Source organism: Neoarius graeffei, chromosome 11, assembly GCF_027579695.1.
Source record: "Neoarius graeffei isolate fNeoGra1 chromosome 11, fNeoGra1.pri, whole genome shotgun sequence".
NCBI lineage: Eukaryota > Metazoa > Chordata > Actinopteri > Siluriformes > Ariidae > Neoarius > Neoarius graeffei.
Window position 1 is genome coordinate 56,666,792 of NC_083579.1, and position 21,127 is coordinate 56,687,918.

General features: G+C 40.8%; 1 protein-coding gene across 4 annotated transcripts in view; it reads right to left on the bottom strand.

Moving 5' to 3' along the window:
* kiz (kizuna centrosomal protein) overlaps positions 1-20,796 on the bottom strand; it is a 37,414-nt gene extending 16,618 nt beyond the window's left edge. For 2 of the 4 annotated variants that reach the window (XM_060934306.1, XM_060934304.1), the window contains exons 1-6: positions 20,638-20,796; positions 13,825-13,887; positions 9,175-9,337; positions 6,415-6,495; positions 2,757-3,273; positions 2,130-2,331 (exon numbers count right to left, since the gene is read on the bottom strand). In XM_060934306.1, coding sequence (XP_060790289.1) covers positions 2,130-2,331; positions 2,757-3,273; positions 6,415-6,495; positions 9,175-9,337; positions 13,825-13,887; positions 20,638-20,702 — 1,091 coding nt within the window. In that variant the 5' untranslated portion in view covers positions 20,703-20,796. The remainder of the gene's footprint in view (positions 1-2,129; positions 2,332-2,756; positions 3,274-6,414; positions 6,496-9,174; positions 9,338-13,824; positions 13,888-20,637) is intronic. The other 2 variants (XM_060934305.1, XM_060934307.1) reach the window with 2 other exon arrangements.
* Between the last annotated feature and the right edge of the window lie 331 nt (positions 20,797-21,127).

Genomic DNA, 21,127 nt, shown 5'->3' on the forward strand with positions numbered 1-21,127 from the left:
GATACGATACATTTTCAATACAAAAATAAGCATGGATGATTTGTCAGTCCTGCATTCTCCATGACCAAATATGAACTTCCCTAGAGCCACGTGTGTGTATATATTTATTTCATACACACACACACACACTATATAAAAATCTTGGTGACATATCACAAATATACTAAGCAATCCAACAGCAGATATCCTATACACCGCTTGTTTTTAATAAATTTTTATTATTATTAGACACATCAACCTTAAAAAGTTTACCACACGTTACAGATACTGTACACACAGCAATGGAAAAAATTAACAGAGTCCACTATTAATACTGTAGGTGTCGTCCCCCCTCCAATATCTGTACAGTTTATCGTTGATTCCCCCCCCCCTCCATTGGCCACCCTCTATCCTTCGTCAGGTCAAGTTTCTGATCACAGCTACATTATATATTTTGGTGAAGTTTTGGTGTGTTGCATTATACTCAATCCATTAGTGATAAGCAGGCGTTTAAAAAAAAAAAAAGCCAGCAACTCCACTGTATCAGACACTGGCTTTGTGCTGTGTGTGGTGCTGGCAGGAGTGTGCTACTGCTGTGCTCAGAAATATTACCACCCAAATAACATCTGGTCAGCAGCGGTCCATTTCCATTAATGGATGTGGTAGGACAAGTGGCCAAATTATGCATAGCAACAGATGGGCTACAGTGACTTAGAAACTAAGTGAATGTCTTTTTAAGTATTCCAGAACGGTTACTATCCAGTTATTTTTTTCCACAGAAAATGCCTTGTAGATTCATTTATGATTAAAAAATGATTCATCTATCAAATACAATATTTCCTAATAAATTCCATGGTCAATAAAGGATGTCCATAGTGAACATAAAGCAGCTCAGCTGGTAGTACACATATAAAACAAAAGTATCAATCTGGAATCAAATACACTGCCAAGCACTTCTCTACAATCATATTATTTAAACTGGTGGACATCATCTCATGGGCTCTCTTCCTAAAGTGCTACCCACACTTCCATTCCTCTGAACACTCGGAGAGTGTCAAGAAATTGTCGAGTCTGCTGCAAGCAACTCTCCCAAGCAGAAAATTGCTCTGTTATAGCATTATCAGGGATTAGGGCAATAATGTTGGATTCAGGGTCTAAGCCTTCCCTACATGATGTCCTGAAGCTGCCACTGAGCTGCAATGAGTGAAACCCTATGAAGCATGACCCTAGTTCATCAAATTCCCACGAACAGACATACAGAGGAGTGAGCATGCACGTGCGCGCGCACACACACACACACACACCTGAATTCACGCATACAGAGACTCGCAGGATTGAAACTAGAAAACGTGCTGGCAATTGTTATGCTTTGCCTGGTTCTTCAAAGAACTCTCTTGTGGACTTCTCAGTCACTCATAATAAACATGCTCCTTCAGGTGCTGCTCTGTTCTACTGCAGTGCAAACTTATAATTTAAGGCTCGAAGACCTTTCCCAGAAACTGATAACTGGTTAAAGGTGAGAAAATGAGTATGCTGCATAGGAGCCATGTTGTACAAAGTACAAGGTGTTTCAAAAAATTTTGATATAATTTCACAATCTAATAACTTTGCCAATTCTCACTCAATTGACCAACAGCATGTGTGGAAACGGGTCAAAATTTTACATTTAATGTTTTTTGTTTTTATCTTTTTAGGTATATAAATGCCATTCACTGGAAAAGAAAAGGCATTTTGTGTATTAGAGTACACTCAAACAAGACTGTGCAGTGTGCATTTATAAGAGAATTCTCTAAAAATGCACCAACCGCAAAGCAGATTTGGACACGGCACAAAACGTTCAAAGAGGAAGGCTGTCTGCGCAGGGCAAAACGATCTGGACGACCACCAGCATCAGAAGAGACGGTCGAGCAGGTTCGCGGATACTGAAAATTTGTGAAATCGTTCATGGAATCCATATACCTTTGAATTTCTCATTCAAAATTTGAGGAATAAATCTTAAGTTGCTCAACATTAAGCCTGTTTAGTTTCATTTGCCTAGACTGTAGTTTCTGGGATATTTACATCTCAAATAATATCAAAAAAAATTTTAAACGCCCTGTATTATAAACAATTGCACAGCAAATTTTTGAGAAATTTCATAAAAGTACTACCTATGTTCCGGCTTTGGGAAAAGATGTTCTTCAGTCTCCAGACCAATTTTTGACTTTTCTCTCTCGTGAACGGGTGTGACACTCTTGATGGGTTTATGCTCACTAAGTGAAACTGAAACATCTCTGCTTGAGTTAAGTGAAAGTTCAGGTGTGATTTCTGCATCAGACACACCAATACTGGAACTTTTGCTTTTACTCTGATCTGAAAGCACACAAACACATTCAACATTTAAACTCTCAAACAACAACTGGTTAAAAACAGAGTTGCTCAACCTCCCAAAATTAATCACCTCCAATTCCTTTATACTGTCTGCATGTACCTCATCGTACAGCACATACCAATCAGAGAAAGCAAAAACACTTCGAGACCAACCTTTTTGATTTTTTGAGCACTATGAGGTAAATAAATGTGCTTGAATTTGAGCAATGATCGCCTCAGTCTCGATATGTGAATTAGGAGACCCGATGGACTGCTGTACTATTACTGCCTTTCTTAAACCCTAAGCGTGTGATGTATACGATTGGCCTAAACTTGTGTTTATTCTGTTTGTGACATCATGGTTTGCAAATAACAGAACATTGCCCTCCTAAAACCAGCATAGCATAAAACAAGTCAAAATGTCTAACCTGGAATGGGCGTATGATGTACTGACTCTGGTTCTTCCTGCTCTCTAGATTCCCCGCACACAGAGGAGCCGGTCATGTCTGGGGAAGCGCTCTGGCTGGGATGGTGCTGCAGTGACGCACTGCTCTCTGGCCTGCTCGCACTTCCGTGATGAGAGCACACTCCAGATGCCTTCAAGGTCACATGAGTAGAAGCCAGCTCTTCTGACCCACACACCTCTACTTCTCTCACAAATGAATCACAATCAAATACTGGCTGCCTTTCAGGGAAATCATTGGAGTTTAGAATGTCATCAGATAAAGATTTGTTGCCGCTAGCTTTTGAAACTGGGGCATCCATCAAAGGGCTGCTTTGTAGCAAGGAAGATGAAGGGTGATTAGGTTTTGGCTCTATCTGTGAATGTGCGCTCATGATGCCATCCTCCACCAAAGTGTCTTTGAGGGGCTGCCAACCCATTAAGCTGATAGCAGGTTGTGACGATGTTCGCCCGATGCGAAGAAGAGACCTGCTTTTTTCCAGCTAATTATTTGGAAAGAGAGAAAAAAAAATTAATGACTCAAATGACATTTATGAACTCTGGAAGAACTTCTCAGAAATGTGCGGAAAGAATCACGAAATAATATTTACATCACTTTCAGACCCATGCATGTGTAATAATTTTGAAAACAGTATTTTACATAAATTTTTGCACATTACAAAAACCTCCATTCTTGAAACAGCAGTGTGTTAAAATAAATCTATATTTTATACCCATATTTTTTAAGATATCACTTCTTGCATGTGCTATTCATCCTTTTCATAGGATCCTCCAATGATTCTGGCATTGTCTGTAGGTCATGAACAGAAACGTACATGAACACTACCTACTGTAGTATACTGTCAGATATCAGGCATGCTCTGAATATACTCTATGATTTTAACATTGATAGACTCCTCAACCTCGTCAACAGGGTGCGATTCAGGACAAACTGAACAGGATGCGAGTGGACCCCTGCCTGGTCACCTGGATCTCCAGCTACCTCACAGACAGGCCGCAGTATGTCAGGCTGAAGGACATCATGTCTGACACTGTGATTAGCAGCACCGGAGCACCCCAGGGCACGGTGCTGGCCCCTCTTCTCTTCACCCTGTACACCGCGGACTTCTCCTACAACTCGGAGCTGTGTCACATTCAGAAGTTTGCTGATGACACAGCCATCGTTGGGTGTATCAGTGACGACAGAGAGGAGGAGTATAGGAGCCTGGTGAGGGACTTTGCTGTGTGGTGCAACAGGAACCATCTGCAGCTCAACACCTTGAAGACCAAGGAGCTGGTCATTGACTTTGGGAGGTCCAGACCAAGGTCACGACCAGTTCTGATCGAAGGAGTCGAGGTGGAGGCTGTGGATTCCTACAAGTACCTCGGGCTGTGGCTGGACAGCAAACTGGTCTGGACTTGCAACACCAATCACTTATACAGGAAGGGACAGAGCAGGCTATATATATCCTTAGGAGGCTGCGGTCCTTTAACATCTGCAGGAAACTCCTGTGGATGTTCTATCAGTCTGTGGTCGCCAGTGTCCTGTTTTACACCAAAGTGTGCTGGGGGGGCAGCACATCCAAGGACGACACATCCAGGCTGGACAAACTGATCAGGTGGGCCGCCTCTGTGGTCGGCATGAAGCTGGACACTCTGGTGACGGTGGCAGAGAAGAGGTCTATGGACAAACTGTTGAACATCATGGACGATGCCAGTCACCCTCTGCACACCGTCATCAGCAACCAGAGGAGCCTGTTCAGTGACAGAATGCTCCTTCCCAAGTGCAGGACGAACAGACTCAAAAACTCCTTTGTCCCTCACGCCTCATGCTTTATTATTGCAATATAAAGTGCAATATCTCTCCTGCCGCCACCCCCCTTTCTCCCCCCTCTTTTTTTTCTTTCCCTCCTTCCCCATATCTTATTCTTTTTATATTTGTATATGTAAATAATTTATTTTAAATTTATCTAGAAGTTTTCCTCTATTTCTCTTCTGTTTATCTGTAATGATGCTGCTGGAATCTTAATTTCCCTGAGGGAACCCTCCCAAAGGGATCAATAAAGTTTTATCTAATCTAATCTAATTCCAGATAAAGATTTTGTCCCCCCCCCCCCTTCTTTCTTAATATTTACTAACCCAAATCTAATAGCTTTGCTTCCTTAACAAAAAGGATTCAGGTTATGCTGGCTCCTTTCCCAATAAACTCAAAACCAAAGTGTTTCAAAAGGCCATGTTTTTAAGCCATTCAATTTGGGTAAAGGTTAGATTTCTTCTCCAATCATATTTTCAGCTGAGTGTAGTGAGATCTCTGTCTTAACTTTTAATCTTCAGAAATGTTTTACTCCCACGCTCTGATTCATGCCTGCAGTGTTACTATGGCATGATGGAGAAAAATCTGCCACACAAAATAACAAAACGCATTGCTTCTGTGTCTTTTCCGATAAGGGTCTTAAATACCAAACAGTTAGCTGCTTAATAACATCCACTATAAACCGCAAGGCCTGCCTGGCAGATCCAGTGGTATAAAAAAAAAAAAAAGGGAGAGTGAGAGAGGAAAAGTTAATTTCTTGGCTGAGTGATTTCATCGCTAGCTGCAGGGCAAAGTAGAAAGTGTTTTGCTAAAGTAGCAATTGATTCTTCTATCAATCTGTGGCACGCGCCTGCTCTTCCAAGGAAAGTATTAAATATGAAAATCATATCCCGTTATCATGGCTTCCCAGCTTTCAGGCTGGTAAGCTCCCCTAATGAATACTGCTGCCTCGGGGACATGCGCGCAGCCAGCAGTGGCGTGTATGCATAATGGAGTGATTCCTCCCATCTCTTCTCATTGTAATATTGCCAGGCTTGAGGGGGGGAGGGAGGACACACTGTCACAAGTGACTGCTTGAGACAACATGCTCCAAGTCATTATGAGCCGTCTTCCACATTTCATCTGAAAGCGCTCAAATCGCTTGAAGTGACGGAAAGAAGCAGGATTCAGCTACATTTGTGGCCCAAGCACAGCATGCTGGATTAGACACCTGTGCCACCACAGATATGGTGACAAAACCATAGCATCTACATAACAGCGATTTTTGTTTTGCAGGACTATAGACCGAAATGTAGTTTAATTGGTCGTAATCACAGATGGCTAATAACTGTTTACTGCTATCAATAAGCAGCAAAACACTGAGGGTTTAAAAAGGGAAAAAAAAAACAAAAAACAGCAGACAGTCAATACTCGTAGCATAAAAAAGGTAGTTACTACACATTTCCCCCCCCCAAGAGCTTCATAAAAAGGCGTACCATTTTAGTTTAAAGCCTTCAATACTGCTTTATAAAATGAGAAAAAGAATCATTTAGGCTCCAAGAACATCACAGTAATTACCTCAAGCACTTCCCAAATACTTTTTGATAGGAGCGTAATTGCAGCCTTTGAACAGCGGTATGCCAAATAAAATGTAATAATAAAAGTGTCTGCTGAAGAAGAACTGCAGAGTAATGGATATTGCTAGCTTATATTATTTTTCCTCTCCCACTCTCTTTTCTTTTCACTGAAAAAAAGTGAAATGGTGATATCTTTCAGGAAAATCGAGAGATAGCTTTGTAAACCTCAACCAACTTCAAATGCCAAAAAAAAAGGGGGTTAGGAAAGCTCTTACCTTTTGTGTTTCAAGTCCTCCTTCACTTTCCCTCTTCTTCCCCTCCTCTGGAAGCCTCGTCATGCGATTTTTACATTCCTGCTGTATTAAAATTTCATCTGTTTAGCAATTAACCAAGACACTCTAGTTCATCCGAGTCAATAATAATAACTTTCTAAAAATTACCTACAATATACACAAGATTTAACACTGGAATATGTATCGATGCATCTGCAACCTTTAACACGTATATACCCTACTGTAAACAGGTCTTGTATAACTCATACGTTATAAACGAGTATAGCTCAACTACAGTAGAGCACATGCTTACTCATCACTTCAACACCTAATTAAAGCCTTACAGCGTAAACTTGAAAAAAAAAAAAACGAGGGGAAAGAGGAGAATTAGGTTTATCTCTGAAAGTGTAGTCACTTGGTGTGGATATTCCCTTCTGAGTGCCCTTAACACTGCCTGCCAGGGCCCTTCATCAATCCTGTGGTTAGTCAGAATGCCTGTCTTAATCCAAATTTCAATTAAAAAGCCTAATGGCAGCAGTGAGGACACTGGGATTACCTCCAGCCTGCCACTTCATTTGCCTAAGACAATAGCAGCGGCACAAAAAGAAACCAAGCGCAATTCATTACATTTTTGCAATAACTTCCTAAATATTAATCTCACACACACACACAAATAACAGCAATATAGACCTAGGAGTGTGAAAGCGAGTGAATAAAACAGAGACAGGAGGAGGAAGACAGGACAGATTTGTATACAGCAATGAGGTACAACTGTGGCATCATTGGAACAAAGAATCTGAGCAATTCAACTATTTATTTCAATTTAGCAAATAATCCAAGCTACATTTAACCAGGTATCTGTAGCTATTTGTTATTTTAACCATCATATCAATAAAAGTTAAAAAAAAACCTTCAGAATTCCAACGGTCTCCTTAATTAAAAATCCACAAACATTGAAACAAAGACTTTTTTTTTTTTGAGAAGGGGATTTCCAGAGGTACTTTAGCATCTAAATAATGGGCAATTAATTTGGGGTGGTGTAATTAAACAAATTGGCAAATTTGCTATGAAGCTGTTGAGCACTGTTCAGTTTAAAAGTGATAATCGACCACAGCTAGGTTTTCTTCCCCCCCCTCCTCATTTTCCTTGACATGATAAATGGTAGTGTTGGAGTGTTTACAATTCTTAAAGTGCTAGAGTTTATGGATTAGATAAATGCAAACGAGAATCAGACAGTGATGCTGCATTATAGGCTGCAGGTTAATTGAAGCTGAGAAATATTATTGTAATATGCTATAAATACTGTTTGCATGTAGGGTTGTATTACACAGTATGATCAGACTGTGTAAAATGGCATTTCCATGTCATTGGCTCAGCACACCTCTTTGGCTATGAGGAAATCTCTATTCTTTTGTATTTTATAATTACAAAGTCAAAATTCTGACAATGTAAGAGATATTACGAAAATGTAATTCTCATTTAATGAAAAGATTTTGTTGAATACTGTGTGTGTGTGTGTGTGTGAGTGAGAGAGAGAGAGAGAGAGAGAGAGCGCGAGAGCGCACGCGGGGGGGGAGGGGGGTGTTTATTGAGTAAAAAAAAAAACAAAAAAACAGGCATCTCCCACCAAAACCATAACAAAACTAAGTTTTACAAAAACAACACAAAACAGAATTTAAAATGAACAATGACATACAGACAACATATTAAAAAAAATAATAATTAAAAAAAAATAAAAAACTCAGATAAGCAACAATTCCATGTGTTCTCTGGTAAGTAACTGAGTTCCTGTATTAGCACAGGCATATCCTACATACACTCCATGATCACGTGACCTATTAATGATCAACTGCAACTTGTTTTCAACAAAGAGATTATAATAAAGGTCAAACATTATATAAAAATGAGGTGCATGTAGAACGCATGGTATTTTTTGTGAGATAACCATTTGTACATAATGAAGACACGCCCATCTATACCATGCAAATTTAATCACAGACGTCTTCCTGAAACATGACGTAATAGACTGAGAATTTTATCCAACAGAAAGATTTTTGGTATTTGTTATACACCCACATTAGTGATTAGCGTGTCTGCCTCTTGACTGGGGACTCGTGAGTTCTACTTGCAGTTGGGTCATACCAAAGACCGTTATAAAAACGGTACCCGCTGCCATCTGGCGAGGCACGCAGCAATACAGACATGAGTAGGGAGTCAAACTCTCACGGTTAGCAGAGGACTAGCCCCCAACCAGCTATGTAATAGGCAAGAGGCTGACGGCTACAGAAATAGAGATCAGCACTGTCCAGTGTGCTTTGTAGCATGGGAAGGACTTTCTTTGATACCCACAATCAAGTACAAAGAGACTTTCGTACAAAAATTTCATAAAATATTTCCTTTATTTTTCGCTTCCGGTTTGGTTTTAATAGACCACTTAAACACATGATATTTTATACTAGGTTTATATGTTAAAACTGTAATATGTTACATCATCTGAGAACATTAACAGGATCACAGAATATATATCAGACATGCACTACATCTGCATTTGGACAACCAGGGGGGAAAATAATGCCATTTTTTGAAAGACAGACTATTAGAAAATCCTTGGGTCACACAATGACCCTCTGGTTTGCAGATGTTGTCTGATCTTAATCAAATGAAAAATTCAAAACACACAACAGTGAATAAGATATAGAAACAGCACCTCTTATAATTGAATTAATAATAGGCATTCTGTAGAACATTTGCCAATAAAAATACCTTCAAGTGATGTAGTACAGTGTAGTCTACAGAGAATTCCTTTGCTTTTAAAACCAGGCTCTCAGCACTTCTCAGAAGCTCAAGGTTACGAGTCTTTGCTTGCTGCTCTCTCTTACACAGCTCCTTATGATAGTGCCGCATCCTGATGTATTTTAGCCTGGCCCTGAGAGGGGGAAGGGGAAAAAAAAAAAAAACAAAGATTTACTTTTTCCTGCCCATCTTTAACAAAGGTGCCAATAATTTTGGAGCCGATTTTATAGAAATCCTGTTTTATACACACGTTTGCATTTGTTGCCAACCTGTATCAGATAGCCAGGATATATACCTGATCGGAAACTATCAGCTTCTGCCAATCATTGCACGAGTGATACTAAACTAAAATGGTGCTCAAATTAATTGAAGACTAACTACAAATTCCTGCTAATGGCTTTGGACATTTAATTGCTACTCAATGACAAAAAAAAAAGCTTTTTGCTTAAAAATAAAAAGGTCAAAAAGGGAGAATTATGGAACAAGTCCGTATTTAGATCATGAAGGCTGATTCACTAACCTCTTTCATATTTCCTGCCCAAACACCTTTGCAAAGCGTTTGTTTGTGTCCATGAATTTAGTGGAGACAAACAAAAACAAATAGGTCTCCAGCACTTGTGTTAAGAGCCATCATCAGATCATACACGAGTGAGAAGAGGTTAGTTATCTAATTGTCCTAAAACAAAAGTTTGTGTGAAGTCCAATTCATACAGCATACGGGTCAGCAAAAAAGAGAAACATTGGGTTTGAGCGTTATAAAGTGCACCAACAATTGTAAACCACATCCAAAAAAATAATCAGCATTACCAGACACTGATCTTGACTCATTCACTTACTCACGATTTAGCTTTCTTCATGACGTTTTAACTAAATGAAACCATTTTGTTTCAGTTGTATAATAAAAAGAGGATGGTTTAAAAATAGATCACAAACATGTTTATTTGATTAGCTTTCTGAGAACTTTCCATTAACAATTACTAAAGCTAGGGCAGCAATGTTGAGAAACCAGCAGGAGTATGCTAGAGTTAGGAAATATCCAAATGAAAAACCCCACCCTTTCCCTTCAGCCCTCCCTCTGAAGCCACGCCTCCAAAACACATGAATGCACACTGCCTGAATACTGCTGGAGGACGAGTTCATGAGAGATAGCATCGTGTATCACGTCATTGTCATACCCAACTACCTCACGTCTCATTCATACAGTGGTGCTTGAAAGTTTGTGAACCCTTTAGAATTTTCTATATTTCTGCATAAATATGACCTAAAACAACATCAGATTTTCACACAAGTCCTAAAAGTAGATAAAGAGAACCCAGTTAAACAAATGAGACAAAAATATTATATTTGGTCATTTATTTATTGAGGAAAATTATTCAGTATTACATATCTGTGAGAGGCAAAAGTTTGTGAACCTCTAGCCTGGCTAACGCGACTTCAAAGCTCTACGAGCTATTGGTCTGGCCAAGATATTAAGCCCAACCGTTTCCCAGAGCCCGTGGTTGACCCGCCTCCCTGAAATGCCTCAGTTTGCTACTGGTCGAAGCCAGAAAAGGCTGTGACGAAGCTTAAACCAATCACATCACTCTTTCCTCTGACGTATGCGACGCGACGGGGCTAACTGGTAGATTAAACTCTTACCGAAGCCGGTCGGGAGCAAGGCGAAAACGTCCTTCCTTTCAATAAATACCTCCAAGGCTGCTCTTTGCTCCGTTTTCAATGAGAACTTCCCGTTGAATGCTTTCAATACAGCATCTATGCGTAATAGATGCGGAAGCGTGAATGAAGCGCTTCCGGCATAGATTCTGTAAACAATCTATGGCTTCCGGTCGCAGTTCTACTACGTCACTGCCTTGAACACGCCTCTACCCAGGGCCGTTGGAGATGCTCACAGTTGATTGGTTCCCGATTTTTCGGGAGCTTGGAAGAGCTGTAGATAGCTTGCCTGGCCAGACTAAGCTCGCAACAGGCCCTCGTGTTGCGTCATGCTTAGGATGGGCGGGCCCAGGCTAGTGAACCTCTAGGATTAGCAATTAATTTGAAGGTGAAATTAGAGTCAGGTGTTTTCAATCAATGGGATGATAATCAGGTGTGAGTGGGCACCCTGTTTTATTTAAAGAACAGGGATCTATCAAAGTCTGATCTTCACAAGACATTTGTGGAAGTGCATCATGGCACGAACAAAGGAGATTTCCGAGGATCTCAGAAAAAGCGTTGGTGATGCTCATCAGGTTGGAAAAGGTGACAAAACCATCTCTAAAGAGTTTGGACTCCGCCAATCCACAGTCAGACAGATTGTGTATAAATGGAGGAAATTCAAGACCATTGTTACCCTCCCCAGGAGTGGTCCACCAACCAAGATCACTCCAAGAGCAAGGCGTGTAATAGTTGGCGAGGTCAAAAAGGACCCCAGGGTAACTTCTAAGCAACTGAAGTCCTCGCTCACACTGGCTAATGTTCATGAGTCCACCATCAGGAGAACACTGAACAATGGTGTGCATGGCAGGGTTGCAAGGAGAAAACCACTGCTCTCCAAAAAGAACATTGCTGCTCGTCTGCAGTTTGCTAAAGATCATGTGGACAAGCCAGAAGGCTATTGGAAAAATGTTTTGTGGACGGATGAGACCAAAATAGAACTTTTTGGTTTAAATGAGAAGCGTTGTGTTTGGAGAAAGGAAAACACTGCATTCCAGCATAAGAACCTTATCCCATCTGTGAAACATGGTGGTGGTAGTATCATGGTTTGGGCCTGTTTTGCTGCATCTGGGCCAGGACGGCTTGCCATCATGGCTTGCCATCATTGATGGAACAATGAATTCTGAATTACACCAGTGAATTCTAAAGGAAAATGTCAGGACATCTGTCCATGAACTGAATCTCAAGAGAAGGTGGGTCATGCAGCAAGACACACAAGTCGTTCTCCCAAAGAATGGTTAAAGAAGAATAAAAGTTGATGTTTTGGAATGGCCAAGTCAAAGTCCTGACCTTAATCCAATCGAAATGTTGTGGAAGGACCTGAAGCGAGCAGTTCATGTGAGGAAACCCACCAACATCCCAGAGTTGAAGCTGTTCTGTACGGAGGAATGGGCTAAAATTCCTCCAAGCCGGTGTGCAGGACTGATCAACAGTTACCGGAAACATTTAGTTGCAGTTATTGCTGCACAAGGGGGTCACACCAGATACTGAAAGCAAAGGTTCACACACTTTTGCCACTCACAGATATGTAATATTGGATAATTTTCCTCAATAAATAAATGACCAAGTATAATATTTTTATCTCATTTGTTTAACTGGGTTCTCTTGATCTACTTTTAGGACTTGTGTGAAAATCTGATGATGTTTTAGGTCATATTTATGCAGAAAATTCTAAAGGGTTCACAAACTTTCAAGCACCACTGTATGTCAGAAAACATGTAACATTATCATAGTAAATCCAAATAATGAACATGGCTATTGTTAGTACTTACAGCTTTCCACGAGCTCGCTAGCTTTGGCAATATGTTCGCCTAGCCTTATGGAAGGCTCCAGTCGCATGTGATGACCGGCAGAATGCGCACAGTTAGACAGGTAGGTAGGCCATTCAATCATTAATCATTACAGTCAAACCTTGGGTCACGAACGTCCCTATTCACGAACAAATCGGGCTACGAACACCATTTCCGAACAAATTTTGCTTCGATTCACGAACAATGCTTCGATGCACAAATGAACAAACTGGCGGGCTTCTGCACCACGTGAGGCAGCATCAGTTGTACTCAAGGTGATGCGCTGTGAACATTGTTCGTCATTGCGTTGTATTGATATGATTTTTGCTTTTTGCATTAAATTAACCCTCATTATGGCTCCCAAGAAAGTGAAAAGTGTTAGTGATAGTGCTGTTAAGAAGCCTAAACGTATCGCTGTTGAAACAAAGAAGGAAATAATAGTTAAACATGAACATGGTGTTCGTGTTTCTGATCTCGCCAAGCAACTATCAACCACAAAGGTAAAGTGTACTGTACAATTATGTTTTATTTTAGTATTACTGTATTTTTCTATAATTAAGTTTCTCTTTAATTCCTTTCTGTATTTTTTCCATACATAAACCCATAAAAAGTTACAAAAAAAAAACAACTGTTTCTGGGGCCAGTGAACGGATTAATTGGATTTACATTCATTTCAATGGGAAAAATTAATTTGGTTTGCAAACGGAGTCAAAGAACGAATTAAGTTCGTAACCCGAGGTACCACTGTATTTCAGACCGAATTAAATGATTGAACAGGCTTCTTACAGCCCTGTGACTGCCGCAGATGCCAGATTATTTATTTTTATTGTCAGAGCATTTGATTTATTCACTGCATTCAGGATGTAAAGAGAAATATAAATATATAAAAATCAAGAAATATAACAAAAACTGCTTCCACAATAAATTGTCTACCCGAGTTTAACGAAGCTAATTATTGTTTTGCCTGCACCTAAACCTTCAGTTTTCTTTTGATTACTGAAGGTTTTATTTAAAACAAACAACCAAGTCCCCAGAAGGTCAAAACTGTCTGATCTTTCTATCCATACTGGGGCATTTGGTCTTCATCAGAATATAAACCATGTCCACACACAAACACAGGTTAAATCAAGTCACTCACAATCTTTCATCTGATCTTGAGCAGGTGAACAATTCTTCCTCCAACTCATGCCTTCTTTTTTCCCTACAAAAAAAAAAAAATCATGCTGTTCATTTTTTTTTTAAAGCTTTTGGAGTCATTTCTCTGCTCAGTCTCTTCAGAGATATTGTAAAACAATAATAATAAACTAGCTAGTCCAGTACCTGACCAAAAACACTCGTGATATTCAGCTGTCTGGAACTGATCATATACAGCTGCAATCAGAAATATTCAACCCCCTCACCTCAAAAGACATTATAGTGATGTGGATGAAAGATAATGACAATAAGTGACAAAAAACCTCATTAAACAACAAAAAATATTTACTGATACATATTTGAGTTATTTCGACAACAGAAGTTGACTTAACTTTGAAGTTCAAATGAAAATGTAAATCTTTTAAAACAGGGGTCACCAAACTTTTTTCTCTGGGGGCCACACTGTCGTTCCTGACTGTGATGGGGGGCCGGGGTCGGGTCAGCTATACAACATAGAATTGTATGACCCAGACAAATATGACCACCAGAAGGCCTCATTGTGTAGTAGAGATTACTTAGCCTGGCTAAAGATTACTAGCCTGGCACAGCCATCCCCACTACTATATCCACACTACTATATCAACACTTGATTCCTGGCACATATTTGTTTATCTTTACTAGTGGTTTGCAAAAGTAGTAATCGAGTCTTCACACTTTGTTTTAATTTGAAATACCACAGATATTCCATTTATTTATTTTCTAATAAAAATAACATCAAATCTGTCAAGGTAAGAAACATCTGCCTAGTTGAGGTGATTGACACTGGCAAAGGTGAGTGGAAAATTATAAATTGTAGGTAGGCCTTTTGATATTATTAATAATATTAATAATAATTGCGCGCAGCACTTAATAAAGGTCAAATAAATAGGCCTATAAAATACATTTTAAAAAACAGTGAAATTATAATAATATGAGCAATAGATCAATAGATCACAGCAGTTGTACTGTGTCCTGCACGTCATTGCTCTCATCCATGGCCAAAGCAAAAAAACTCGAATTCTGACGCTTTCTCATTCAGCCTGGTCATAGTAGGTGCGGAGAGACTCACCGCGTTGAGCGCATCCTTCTTGTCGGGACACACCTCCTCGGCCACAGCAAGCATGCATACTTTAAAAGAGTCCCCATCAGTAAACGGCTTTCCATGGGTAGTTAGTAGGTGAGCTACCTTATAGCTAGCTCAGACAGCAGCCTGGTTGATCTGGGTTTGGCGAAGGAATACATTCTGTTGTGCAGCCAGTCCACATTTCATCCTCTGAATCCTGTCTTCTCTTGTTTGCCCTCGCAAACTAGCATACTCTTTGTGGCGGGTTTCGTAGTGACGACGCAGATTATATTCTTTGAAAACGGACACACTTTCTTTACATACAAGACAAACTGCACGGTCCTTACACTGAACGAAAAAATAATCGGTGGTCCACTGTTCTTTAAAAACTCCGCACTCTCTGTCAACTTTTCGCTTACCGCTAGCCATTTTGCGGTCCTGAACACTGACAGTTCACTGCGCGTGCGCTGCCTGTCACTGCTTGATCACAAGCATATGACGAAAATTCGGAAAACATGAATAGTTCATTTTATAACTAAATATCAATTTTAATTGATAAAATCAACAAAATACAAGATGCAGACATGTTATTATTTGCCAAAGAGCAATTTAAAAAAAAATAGGCCATGACCACTTTTGGGGATTGCCTCATAGAGCCGGTTCAAGTGGTGGGGGGCAGAGGGGCTGGGGGGCCGGTCAAAGGGGGGTGGCGGGCCACAGCCGGCCCGCGGGCCGCAGTTTGATGACCCCTGTTTTAAAGCCTAGGTCACAACCGGACGTACGATTTTTTGGCCATGCAATTTTTGGCGTTTCCCAAATCGCTGCGTTTTTTTTTGTTCGTGGAGAAAGACGCACGTTGGCCGTAATTTTGTCTTGCAACCTGAAAAAACCATAAGCGCCCGTAGAGTTTGTTTGACATGACAAAAGAACCTCTGCGGCCGGTCTGCGGTCAGTCTACGGCTTGAAAATCAGCACGTCACACGCACGCCCTCCGTGCGTTTCACGCGCACCCTCCGTGCATTTCTTGCACGTAGACCGGCCGTAGGAGCATGTACGGCCGGTTGTGACCGAGGCATAACACATGCACTATTATTCAACCCCCAGCTTGAGTACTTTGTGGAGCATCCTTTAGCTTTTATAACTTCTAACAAACGTTTTCGGTAAGTGCTGACAACCTTCTTACACAGGGCTCCAGACTAACTTTTTGACCTAGGAGCACTGTGCTCCCAACCCCTAAAAATTGGGCGCACCAGCAAAAATCTAGGCGCACCACTATAAAAGGTTGGGAGCACAAGCAAACGTCTTTGCCATACCAAGTATTACTCCTATTAATCAATGTTAACATCCTTCCATTAAGTATTTGTATAGATTATAAAAGAAAAAGCCCACATTGATAGGTGCAAAAGAATTGGCAATGTGTGGTATTTTAGGTGGTTCTTGGGGAAGAAGGACAAATCACACCATTTGTTACAACCAACTGCTTTATTCCAGACTTGAACCTGCAGTCATTTCCAGGCATAACACTGATGATGTCAAGTCAAATATACAGCCAGGCATACTGACCTGACAGAATATCCTATAGAGTGGTACACCAGCATACTGACCTGACAGAACATCCTACAGAACACAGGCATACTGACCTGACAGAATATCCTATAGAGTGGTACACCAGCATACTGACCTGACAGAACATCCTACAGAACACAGGCAAACTGACCTGACAGAACATCCTATAGAACACAAGTCAACTGTTGAAAAAAATAGATAAACAAAAAATGATAATAGCAGGCAGAGTCATGTGGAACTCTGCAATGGAGCGCTTCATCTTGTCTGAACAGAGACCACAGGGCCGCAGAAACTTCTGACCAATCATACACACGCTTACTAACCGTGTTTGTTGTTTATCCTTATCAATCTGCTCCTTGATTTGCTGATTACGGTCAGCTGATCGTTTAGCAAGTTGATTCGCCAATCATGATCAGCTGACTCGCAGGATGCATTACATCATGGAAAATTTCTTAGAACGGCCGGCGCAGCACTAGTGCTACTTCCGGGTTTCGCGTAGCAGGCGAATGGCATGTGTCAGCCGGCTGGGGAGTTATAAAAATTAATCTGATCGTGTGTTTCTGCCGGAGATGGGCGGGGACTTGGTTTTCACACTTCAGTCAGCCAGCGGGGCGTGCTTCAGTCAGCCAGCCGGCATGAAGCTTGTTTTTTTTCAGACGGCGGCTTTGTTCTGCAGCCATTATCTAGGCGCAGGCCTTAATTTTTGCTCATTTTTTTTTATTGGCGCACCGTGCGACCGTGATTTCAAATATAGTCGCACACTCAATTCTAGTCGCACTCACGAGCCCTGTTACACCTCTCGATTAGAATCTTTACCCATTCTTCATGTGCAAACGCCTCTAGCTCAGTGATGTTTGATGGCTTCCGTGCTGCAACTGCCTTCTTTAAATCCCACCAAAGATATTCAATCGGATTTAAATCTGGTGACTGAGAAGGCCACTCCAGGATCTTTTTCTCAAGTCAACCAAAGCTTGGCTGGAGGTGTGCTTGGGCTCATGGTCTTGTTGGAAAGTCCATTGATCACCAAGGTTTAATTTGTCAACGGAAGGCATCACGTTCCTCTTTAAAATGGCCTGGTATTTCTGGGAATCCATGACGCCAAGTACACGATCAAGATTGCCAGTTCCTGCCGCAGAAAAACAGCCCCACATCATCAATGACCCACCTCCATACTTGACTGTGGGGATGGTATTCTTCTGGTCATAAGCCTGGTCTTTCGCACACCAGACATACCGCTGGTCCATATGTCCAAACAGTTCCAGTTTGATTTCATCAGTCCATAGAACTGTCTCCCAAAACTCTGTAGTCTTATCCAAACTCCTCCTGGCATATTCTAGTCAACTTTTGATGACCCTTGTGGTCAAGAGTGGAGTGCGTCTTGGAGTCCGGCCATGAAATCCTTGTTTATTCAGTGCACGTCTTATGGTTGCCACTGAAGCACTTGTACCAGCCTTCACCATGTCATCCTGTACGTGTCTTGCATTCACATGGGGTTTTTCTTAGTTGTCCTGACTAAATGGCTAAGGGCCCTTGATGAAATTTTAGGCTTTCTTCCACGGCCAGGCAGGTTTGCAGTAGTTCCATAAGTTTTAAACTTCCTTATAATGCTCCCAATGGTGTCTCTTGGAATGTTACATTTTTTGGAAATCTTATACCCAAGGCCCTTTAGGTGTGATGAAATAATCTCCTCTCTCAGCTTTTGTGGAAGCTCCTTTGTCTTTCCCATGATTGCAACTGACCTTGAATACTTTCATGGGTGGGGTTTATATATGCATCATAGCTGAAGCAAATGTAGGATCATTATAGAGTTCCCAAAGGCTTAATTATATTTCAACTCCACTTTAGGCCATAAAAACTGCCAGAAAGCTTTAAAAACAACAATATTATATAGGGGTTGAATAATTGTGACATGGTTATCTTAACAAAATATACTGTTACACACAAATACTACATCATGCATTTTCTGTGTTGATTTTATGTACAGTGGTGCTTGAAAGTTTGTGAACCCTCTAGAATTTTCTATATTTCTGCATAAATATTACCTAAAACCATCAGATTTTCACACAAGTCCTAACAGTAGATAAAGAGAACCCAGTTAAACAAATGAGACAAAAATATTATACTTGGTCATTTATTTTTGAGGAAAATTATCCAATATTGCATATCTGTGAGTGGCAAAAGTATGTGAACCTCTAGGATTAGCAGTTAATTTGAAGGTGAAATTAGAGTCAGGTGTTTTCAATCAATGGGATGACAATCAGGTGTGAGTGGGCACCCCGTTTTATTTAAAGAACAGGGATCTATCAAAGTCTGATCTTCACAACACGTTTGTGGAAGTGTATCATGACACGAACAAAGGAGATTTCTGAGGACCTCAGGAAAAGCTTTGTTGATGCTCATCAGGATGGAAAAGGTTACAAAACCATCTCTAAAGAGTTGAGACTCCACCAATCCACAGTCAGACAGATTGTGTACAAATGGAGGAAATCCAAGACCACTGTTACCCTCCCCAGGAGTGGTCAACCAACCAAGATCACTCCAAGAGCAAGGCGTGTAATAGTCAGCGAGGTCAAAAAGGGCCCCAGGATAACTTCTAAGCAACTGACGGCCTCGCTCGCATTGGCTAATGTTAATGTTCATGAGTCCACCATCAGGAGAACACTGAATAATGGTGTGCATGGCAGGGTTGCAAGGAGAAAGCCACTGCTCTCCAAAAAGAACATTGCTGCTCATCTGCAGTTTGCTAAAGATCACGTGGACAAGCCAGAAGGATATTGGAAAAATGTTTTGTGGATGGATGAGACCAAAATAGAACTTTTTGGTTTAAATGAGAAGCGTTATGTTTGGAGAAAGGAAAACACTGCATTCCAGCATAAGAACCTTATCCCATCTGTGACACATGGTGGTGGTAGTATCATGGTTTGGGCCTGTTTTGCTGCATCTGGGCCAGGACGGCTTGCCATCATTGATGGAACAATGAATTCTGAATTATACCAGCGAATTCTAAAGGAAAATGTCAGGACATCTGTCCATGAACTGAATCTCAAGAGAAGGTGGGTCATGCAGCAAGACAACGAGCCTAAGCACACAAGTCGTTCTACCAAAGAATGGTTAAAGAAGAATAAAGTTAATGTTTTGGAATGGCCAAGTCAAAGTCCTGACCTTAATCCAATTGAAATGTTGTGGAAGGACCTGAAGCGAGCAGTTCATGTGAGGAAACCCACCAACATCCCAGAGCTGAAGCTGTTCTGTATGGAGGAATGGGCTAAAATTCCTCCAAGCCGGTGTGCAGGACTGATCAACAGTTACCGCAAACGTTTAGTTGCAGTTATTGCTGCACAAGGGGGTCACACCAGATACTGAAAGCAAAGGGTCACATACTTTTGCCACTCACAGATATGTAATATTGGATCATTTTCCTCAATAAATAAGTGACCAAGTATAATAACTGGGTTCTCTTTATCTACTTTTAGGACTTGTGTGAAAAATTTTTAGGTCATATTTATACAGAAATAAAGGAAATTCTAAATGGTTCACAAACTTTCAAGCACCACTGTATCACTCAACTCATATAGAGGTTATCCAAAGCAGAATCTTGCTCTTTGGGGGAAGAAAAAAAAACTAATTGATAAATCGTTAAACTCTTTGGAGGGGATGAATGAATATTTCTGATTGCAACTGATATAGTCAGTGAGCTGCAACACCAAACATGCTGATAAAGAGAGACTCTAAACAATAACAACAATCATCTTTAATAGGCGCTGTATAATGTGCGCCTGTGAAGAAAGAAAAAAAAAACTAGCTAGCGTTTAGTGTTTTCTCCTCTCTCAAATTTAAACACTTGTTTATGGTTCTGCCACGTTAAGTAAGTCAGCAAACTATCCACTTCAAATGTGAACTGTATCTATACATTCTCTGGGAAGCTAGTTAGCTAAGAGCCTAGCAGAGTCAGTTTCCCAAACTAACGCCAGCCAGCTAGCTAACAGTACAGCCGCACATTGCTAAGCAACAGCAATAAAGAGCATTGCGTGAACCGCTCAGTTAGCACTAGTTTCCTTCACTGACTTCTCAGGCAGGGCTCGACTCTGCACTGCTTGCGTCTTCTGAAACAGCTGTTTGCCATCTGAAATGATTTATGAACCTTCTTACCTTTCGTTTATACTCTTCTGAATTGATCCAATCGTTTCGAAGTATTCAGAAGTGCAAAAAGCCATTACAGGTTAGCTGAAAGCTCCGCTAGCGTTAGCTCTGCCCCAAACCGCAGCTAAACAGTTTCTGCTAACAGCAGCCGTTGCCACACAGACAGAGAGAGTCCTGTCCCGTAAAACCTAATGTGCGATCATAGACGGGGCTTTACGGTAACCACCAGTCACTTGGGGGAAAATAAAACGCATCTCTCTTGTTTGCGTTCATATTTCTTACTAAAACGCACAATGAACCAGAGCATTTTTTAACATAGTTACTGGTAGACCAAATGGTCTCCCAGTGGCCAGATTTGCACTACGTTCAGACTGCAACCTGAAACGACCCATATCCGATTTGTTGTGAAATCCAATTTTTTTGTTAGGCCGTTCACATTACCAATTATATGAGATTTGCGACCCATATCCGATTTGTTGTGAAATCCGATTTTTTTGTT